This window comes from Acinonyx jubatus, chromosome B3, assembly GCF_027475565.1.
Source record: "Acinonyx jubatus isolate Ajub_Pintada_27869175 chromosome B3, VMU_Ajub_asm_v1.0, whole genome shotgun sequence".
NCBI classification, from domain to species: domain Eukaryota; kingdom Metazoa; phylum Chordata; class Mammalia; order Carnivora; family Felidae; genus Acinonyx; species Acinonyx jubatus.
Window position 1 is genome coordinate 38,179,207 of NC_069386.1, and position 8,711 is coordinate 38,187,917.

The 8,711-nt window shown below is 46.6% G+C and overlaps 1 protein-coding gene across 3 annotated transcripts in view; it reads right to left on the reverse strand.

Annotated features, from left to right (window-relative positions):
- DIS3L (DIS3 like exosome 3'-5' exoribonuclease) overlaps positions 1-8,485 on the reverse strand; it is a 33,866-nt gene extending 25,381 nt beyond the window's left edge. Inside the window, exons 1-2 of one of the 3 annotated variants that reach the window (XM_053223844.1) lie at positions 8,243-8,485; positions 6,797-6,950 (exon numbers count right to left, since the gene is read on the reverse strand). In XM_053223844.1, coding sequence (XP_053079819.1) covers positions 6,797-6,950; positions 8,243-8,381 — 293 coding nt within the window. In that variant the 5' untranslated portion in view covers positions 8,382-8,485. Of the gene's footprint in view, positions 1-6,796; positions 6,951-7,851; positions 8,100-8,242 lie in introns of those variants that run through there. The other 2 variants (XM_027067581.2, XM_015078253.3) reach the window with 2 other exon arrangements.
- Between the last annotated feature and the right edge of the window lie 226 nt (positions 8,486-8,711).

Consider the following 8,711-nt stretch of genomic DNA (forward strand, 5'->3'; position numbering starts at 1 on the left):
GACAGAAGAACAGCAGTTTCAGAGAGTCAAGTACAGTAAAATGATCTGAAGCTTTAAAAATTCCAGTCTCACAGAAGAACCCTAGTTTCCCTAGACTGGCTTAAACACTCCCCCAAATCTCTATTATTTAAACATTTCAAACAATCTCTTAGGGATATGGCTACACTTGCCTTCTTAAGATGGATTTTTGTACAGATGCAACATCCCCTCCCCCAGACTATATTCTCCAGGGGCTAGGAGTGGGCGTCCCACAACCAGTCCAGGGATGTACAATGTTGTGTTTCTTCAACCAGTTTTTGCAGAATCCTGCTAGGGTCTCACAGGCTTACTTTCAGAGGTCCTTGAGTTTTTTAAGTTTTATTTATTTAAGTAAACTCTACACCCAACGTGGGGCTCAAACTCACAACCCCAAGATCGAGAGAGAGAGAGAGAGAGAGAGAGAGAGAGAGAGAGATCGATGCTCTTCTGATTGAGTCAGCCAGGCGCCCCAGAGTTTTTACAAGTAAGCTCTATGCCCAGTGTGGGGCTTGAACTCACAATCCCGAGATCAAGAGTCACATGTTCCACGGACTGAGCCAGTCAGATGCCCCTAGGTGGTAGTATTAAAACATTTTCAACGGAGTATATTTTGGGCCATCTGATGTCCTCTAAACCGCACTGCCATTTGGAAGCCTCAAAGACAACCTCAAAGGAATGACCCCCAGTCACACCCCTTTGGACCTCCCCCAGCACTCCCTCTTTCTATCTCGTTATGTAAACCAGAAACTCGGTGTCGGCCTTAACACCATCTTCTCTCTGACCTCACATATCCAACTCCACTAATAAGTTTTGTAGGTTTTCTTCAGCTTTCCTGAGATACAATTCATATACCATAAAATTAACCCTTTTCTTTTTTCTTTTTTTTTAATGTTTATTTATTTTTGAGAGAGACAGAGACAGAATGCGAGTGGGTTAGGGGCAGAGAGAGAGGGAGACACAGAATCCGAAGCAGGCCCCAGGCTCCGAGCTGCCAGCACAGAGCCCGATGCGGGGCTCGAACTCACGAGCTGTGAGATCATGACCTGAGCCGAAGTCAGACGCTCAACCGACTGAGCCACCCAGGCGCCCCTAAAATTAACCCTTTTAAAACATACAATTCAATTTAGTACAGTCACCGAGTTAGGCAACCATCACCACGAGGTCCAGACATTTTATCGCCCCAAAAAGAAACTGAGAACCATTAAGCAATCATTCCCCATTCCCCTGCCCCTGGCAACCACTAGTCTATTTTCTGTCTCTTGGATTTACCGATTCCAGGCATTTCACATAAATGGAATCATAGAAAAATGAACTTTCATGTGGCTGGCTTCTTTTACTTAGTACAATATTTTCAAGGTTCATCCATGCTTGTAGCCTGTGTTGGTCCTTCATTCCTTTTATGGCTGAACAGTATTCCCTCGTATGGATAAACCATGCTTTGTGTAACCATTATCAGTTGATGGACATTTGAGCTGTTTCCACTTTTGGGGCTGTTATGAACACAGTTGCTATGAACATTTGTGCACAAATTTTGTGTGGAGAGAGTTTCGGTTCTCTTGGTTACATACTTAGAGACTTCTACAGACTTTTACCTACTAAGATGCTGTTGGATATTTCTATTTCTTTCCATCTCTAAGCTACCAGCACCTCTCATGTGAACTAAAGTAATAGTTCACTGGCCCAGTCATCGTTTCTTTCCCTTTTTTTAAGTTTAAAAAAAAATGATCTTTGAAAGAGAGAGAGACATACACACACACAGAGAGAGAGAGAGAGAGAGAGCGCCCATGAGCAGGTCGGGGGCAGAGAGAGAGAGAGGGTGAGAGGGAGGGAATCCCTGCTGTCAGAGCAGGCCCCCCACGTGGGGCCCAAACCCGTGAAGCTAGTGACCTGAGCCAAAATCAAGAGTCGGATGCTGAGACACCCAGGCGCCCCCAGTCACTTTTTCAAAGTAGGAATCTGATCATATATATCGTCCCACCCTGCTTACAACCCTTCACCAACATCCCGGAGACTCATCCAAGCCGGGGCCTTTTTCAGTTCCTTGAGGGGGCCAACCCCCCCCTCCCCACACCCTGCACAGAAGCCCCCTCACCTGGAAAGCTTTTCTCCTTTCTCTCTCTGGTTTACTCCTACCTAGAGCCCAGGGTAGGCATCTCCCTCAGGAGCTTTTCCTCTCCTCCCTAACTTAGGCTCTCCTGGGACCACGCACCTGTCTCTCAGGGCATCTGTCACAGCTGTAGTCCTCCATCTGCATGATTAGCTGAGTAGCACCTGTCTCCCCCTCAAGGCTGTGTCTGCTTTTGTTCATCACTGCATCCTCAGCGCTAGCACAAGTTTCTGGCACACACGATCTCTGAGTATTTGTTGAATAAACGGATGGATGAATGCTGTGGACAAGACAGCCTCACAGAGTCGTCAAATGATCCCTCACTGGGACGCCTGGGTGGTTCAGTCCGGTAAACAACCAACTCTTGATTTTGGCTCGGGTCATGATCTCATGGTTCGTGGGTTCGAGCCCCCCCAGCGGGCTCCGGGCTCATGGTGCCTAGCCAGGTTGGGATTCTCTCTCCCCCTCCCTCTCTCTCTGCCCCTCCTGCATGCGCGCGTGCGCGCGCACACACACACACTCTCTCTCTCTCTCAAAATAAATAAATAAGCTTAAAAAAAAGAGAAATCCATCACTGAATAAGCATTTGAGGATTGCTGGATGGCAGAACATGTGATTATCCTCAACAATCAAAAACTCAACACTTTTTGATAATGCTTTATGTATTATGCTTCTGAGAATGGCCACTTTCTGCATTGATATTACTGAAATCAAAATACAAGATCATATTAAATACAGAACCAGGTAAGACGCTATGTCTTTTTATGGTTAAACAACTCTGGTGATTTCATCTAGTAAAACAATGTCATCTGTTGCATTAAATTAAAGTTCATTTGCAATCTTTTTATTTTGTAAATTTGTTTATTTAATATGAAGGTCTGGTTTGGGTTTAGGGCTGTATCAAGTACTTAAGCGTGAGGACTTTACATCTAGATTTATGTTTAAACACGTTTAAGTAATAATACAATCGAATAAATTAATGCTGGGTGTCCATGAGAAAAAAGCCTATAAAAAGCCTTTTAGAAACAAAGTTAATAACATTACTCATGTTGAGTAATACTTATATTGAATGGTGAATTAGATCATTTGACCTCTTAGATCTTTTCCAATTATAATATTCCATAGTTTCAGTATTTAAAAATTTTTAAAGTTTATTTTGTTTTTTTTAATGTTTAATTATTTATTTATGTTGAGAGCGTGTGAGCAGGGGAGGAGCCGAGAGAGAGAGAATTACAAGCAGGTTCCACTCTGTAAGCACAGAGCCTGATGTGAGGCTTGATCTCACAAACTGTGAGATCATGACCTGAGCTGAAATCAAGAGTTGAACGTTTAACTGACTGAACCACCCAGGCGCCCCTAAGTTTATTTATTTTTTGAGAGAGAGAGAGAGAGAGAGAGAGACAGGGAGAGAATGCATGAGGGTACACAGGAGGTAGGGGCAGAGAGAGAGAAGGAGAGAGAGAGAATCCCTAGCAGGTTCAGGGCTGACCGCACAGAGCCCGATGTGGGGCTTGAACTCACAGAACTGTGAGATCACCACCTGAGCCGAAACCAAATGAGCCACCCAGGCACCCCTGTAATTCTAGTCTTATGTCATATACTGAGAAACTGTTGAGACTCTGAAGCTATAATGAAGGAATTCAGGAAGGGGCCCACAGGAGAGAAAGCAAGGCATCCTTACACCAGACACTAGACCAACCAGGTATTTTTAATTGACAAAGCTTTTCTAAGCAATAGTGTTGCTAAAAGCATATCAAATAGAATGAATTATTTACTAGCATCTAAAAACCTCCAAGGAAGAACTGAAAAACAGAACAAAACGTTTTCCAACATTAAATGAAGCAAAACACCAGAGAGCCTCTGCTAGGCCACTTGCGATTAAATATAAAAAGTCCAAGGACAGGGCACCTGGGTGGCTCAGTCGTTTAAGCATCCAACTTTGGCTCAGGTCATGAAATCATGGTCTGTGAGTTCAAGCCCCATGTCGGGCTCTGTGCTGACAGCTCGGAGCCTGGAGCCTGCTTCGGATTCTGTGTCTCCCTCTCTCTCTGCTCCTCCTCCCCCACTCAAGCTCTATCTCTGTATCTCAAAAATGAATAAACATTAAAAAAAACTTTTTTTAATATAAAAAATAAAAAGTCCAATTACTTCTACCTAACGCTTTTGAAGTCTAAATTAATAAAGCATATTACCTGGCTCTTCCATATTCAATGGTTGGGATCAATTATAAAGTTAGCTTTCAATATATGACACTCTCTAGGTCTCAGGTAATTTTGGTCATTTAGCGGTTTCAACCTGAATACAAAGTGCCGGTTGCTTACCAGGGACACAAAGCACCAAGACCCAAACCTGCTGATTCCTTGTCCTGCCTCCTCTTTCTCTTCATCAGTTACGTCCAGCACCCTTGTTTTAGGACCAAGGTCAAACCTATTTCCTTCGGAGAGCTTTCGGGCTGAACCCTCACACCCTGTATTTACCTCTGCACTTTGTACAGTCTACATTAAATAATACTGCCTGGGTCTAAGGTGTGCCACCATTACCTTCTTGCACCTAACCCAACAAGACAACAGGTCTGTTGAGAGAGGGACTAATACAGTTGACCTTTGAACAACCTGGGTTTGAACTGTGGGGGTCCACTTCTATGTGAGGTTTTTGTTTTTTGGTTTTTTTTTCAGTAAATATGGTACAGCACTGTAAAGGTATTTATTCTGAGAAAGAGAGCAAGCAGGAGCAGGGGAGGGGCAGGGACAGAGGGAGAGAGAGAATCCCAAGCAGGCTCCATGCTGTCAGTGCAGAGCCTGATGCAGGGCTTGAACTCACGAACCATGAGATCATGACCTGAGCCGACATCAAGAGTTGGAGGCTTAACTGCCTGAGACACCCAGGCACCCCGTCCTTACAGTTTTCTTTTCTCTAGCTTACTATATTGCAAGAATACCGTATACAGGGGCGCCTGGGTGGCTCAGTCGGTTAAGCGTCCGACTTCAGCTCAGGTCATGATCTCACGGTCCGTGGGTTTGAGCCCCGCGTCAGGCTCTGTGCTGACAGCTCGGAGCCTGGAGCCCGTTTCAGATTCTGTGTCTCCCTCTCTCTTTGCCCCTCCCCTGTTCATGTTCTGTCTCTGTCTCAAAAATAAACGTTAAAAAAAATTAAAAAAAGAAAAAGAATACCGTATACAATATAGAATATAACATACCAAACATATGTTAATCGGCTATTTATGTTACCAGGAAGGATTCTGGTCCACAGTAGGCTATTAGTTAAGTTTTGAGGGAATCAGAAATTATATATATATGGATTTTTGCCTGCGTAGGGGTCCATGCCTCTAATCCCCATGTTGTTCAAGAGTCAACCATACTTCTTTTTGTACTCTATAAGGCCTGGAACTATGAGCTCAAAATGTGCTTACCAAATGGGAAAACCAAGATGTTATCGTATCGGCCTATTTCACAACTCCTCATCCTTTGTTTTCGCATTTAGTATATTTAGAGACATGGTGGAAAAACAATAGTTTTTCATCAATTTAACGACTTTTGAAATGTCCAGGAGAAAAGACATTTAAATTCCAATTCTTTGCTTTTGCGTGTCCCAGGAATTGGTTTTTAAGACAACCCTTAATATTAAAAATATTTTTGAAAACAGAAGCTGAAAAGCCTCAGCAGAGTGCGCGCAATCTGAATGATAGCCACAAATTGATTTTAGTAGCAGAAATTGAAATACGACACCTGGAGCAGCGTTCAAACCTGGATGTGTATAAACGTCTCTATCTGTGTGTCTGAACAAAATCAAGTTCAGACTCATTTAAAAATATTCAACCTGAAAAATCTGCAATCTAGTTAATGCGCTTTTTTTTGAACAGAGCATATAATGACAACTCATCATTTTCATATACAAATAAACACACTTTATCTTTTACCATCAACGTCTGAAGAAACCACAACACTTAAAAAAGGATAAACACACAGTTTCTGCTTTCTAAATAACAAGGGGTGTTAAGAGGTTGGATGCATAATTCTAATACGGTGGTTCTAAGCAGTCTTCACGTTGAAATCATAAATCCTTTCCCCATGTTAAATGAAGCAAAACCATTTTTCAGATAATTGCTTAAAAGGTGAAGAAACAATTCTTCTTCATTTAGGTACAAGGCAAGCCTTTTGGACTGATTTCAATCAGAGATCCTTTGTTTAGCAAATACAATTAGTATGGTTGGTAGTTTTACTAGTAATGTAAATATAAACCAAGTTACTTCTGGTTTCATTAAGTAAATCACTACAAGTGCAATTTGTATCACAATAAACAGTTTAAAATTTAAAAATACAGCAGTACTCTTTCCCCTTCCCCCCCAAAGTGTAGGCTTCTGAAAAACAATGTATTGAGCAACTAAATGCAAACCAAAAGCCAAGAATCTTAAATACCCACATGCTGGGGACACTGCAGTTTATTGATCTACAGTCAGAGCTCCTGGCCAGGTGTTGAAGCCGAAATATAAAATAACGTTACTGCCTTCCTCACCAGCAAAGAGAATACCAAATTAGTTCAAAAAGTCCCTTCAGACAAAATAATGAATTCCTCCAGCAAGGGACCTTTTCTAAAGGGGAAAAGAAAAATATGCCATATAAAAATGAATAAATAAATAAATAAATAAATAAATAAATAATGTGAAATAGATACCTCCGGCCCCTTTGATGCTGCACAGTTTGACAAGCGGTTTGCATGAAAATAATTCCCTTCAACTCCGGAAACTCAAGGATCTCGAGGTAATCTTGAACAACTTTCCAATCTGGGATCATGTAATGAGTCACTTCACTAGACAAGAGTTTCCCATCTAAAAACATAATTCAAAACGTAAGCGATTAGACGTTTGCAAGCCTGGCTTATTACTATTTCAAGGTCACGGTGCTCCAGTTTGCAAGATAACTTCCAGTCTTAACTACACCCTAAAGTTTTTGAAGGACATGACAAATCTACTTTGGTAGAGGCCTCAAGTTCAGGTAAATTCAGCATCTTCATTTTTCTGAAGCTGCGATGAGACTCAGAGTGCTGTGTGGTGTTGCCAGGGGTGCAGAAGATGACTAATTTTTTTAAAAACCAGCAAATCCTCAGCACAACCTAAATATTTATTTATGTTAACTCACGGACATACTCGAATGGCATTCAAGTGGGGTCCTTCCAAATATACAAGTAAACCACTTGTTTATGCCTGGCAATTTCAAGCGGGTTCTGAATCAAGCTTGTGAACATGCTCGGAAGCCTCCAGGGGCCACAAAGCCGGAATCGACTGGCAAAGATGCTCAGTGCCAGCAAGGGCAGTGGTTAGGCTCTCCACCCGGCCCGCATCTCAGGGACCTGGTTCGCCAAGGTGGAAACGAAATGTTCACCTTAACCATAAACTGAGGATTCCAAATACTCGCTGGGAAGGACCCTCACGCCCCCCTCCCATCAGAGGGAAGAGAACCAGTAATCTCCCTCGTTAAATCGGCCACGCTTGCAGCTGAGAAAACAAGTGGGGGAAGGTGTAGCGCACGGCAGCTCCAAATCCAGCTTTCCCGTGACCTTCCTGTACAACGAGGGCCCAGACAATTCGCAAACCCTAGTGCAGAGGGCTCTCCACTGGCTGAAAGTCTGAGGCATCTGGGCTGGCAGGTCAGAAAATTTGTGGGGAGTAAAAAGTGTCAAATGAGGGCAGCAGGAGCTCTGGGCGCCCGCGCCGCGGGATGGCGCCCCACCTCGCTCCGCGGGCCCCGCAGCTCAGCACCCTCGCCCCATTTCACGATCTCGCGATCCTGGGGGCGCAGAAGAGGCCGGTTCCGGCGCCCACGGGCCCCTCGGAAAGCGCCAATCGCCGGGCCGCCGGGCTCTGGGCCCGGAAGTGGAGAGCCCCAGAAGCAGCGCGCCGCGGCCGTCGGGGCGGCTCCGGGGCCGCCGGGCCTCTCGCTCCGCACCCGCAGCCCCGCCGCCCGCTGGGCCCGAGTGCTGCTGCCTGGGCGGGCGGAGACCCGGCGGCCTCGCGCTCCGCCTCCTGCCGCGGCCCGGCGCCTCCCGGCGGACGGACGGCCCCGCCACCCTCGCTCCCGCCGCCCGGGGCTCTCCGCGCTGCGGCCCGGCCGGGACTCTGACCGTTGCGGCAGGTGGCGGGCTGCGGGCAGAGCGGGCTGTTGCAGGGCACGCTGGGCCGCAGGTAGTGCTCTCGCACGATCCGCAGCGTCCGGCCCTGGAAGGTCCTCAGGAGCAGCACCTTCTCCCGCTTCTGCAGCATGCCGGCGGCGCTCGGCGGGGGCACGGCTCCGGGCCCTGCGAGGCCGCCCCGAGCGAGCGGCCGGCAGGCGGCAGGCGCGGCGCGGCGCGGGCGGAAGCGAGGCCGCGGCTTGGGGCCCGCCCCCTCGGCCGGGCGGCCTGGTCTACGCGGGCTCCCGGGCACCCCTAGATAGCCGCCGGAGCGCCCCGAGGGGCGCAGGAACCGCCCTAACGGCCGCGTCCGGGGCTGAGAGCTGGAGGAGCCCCGCGGCAGGCGTGCTCCAGCCCCGGCAGGCTACAGCAGCCCCGCCTCAGTTTCTCCCCTGCCTACCGTTGCCTGGGCGCTGGGAAA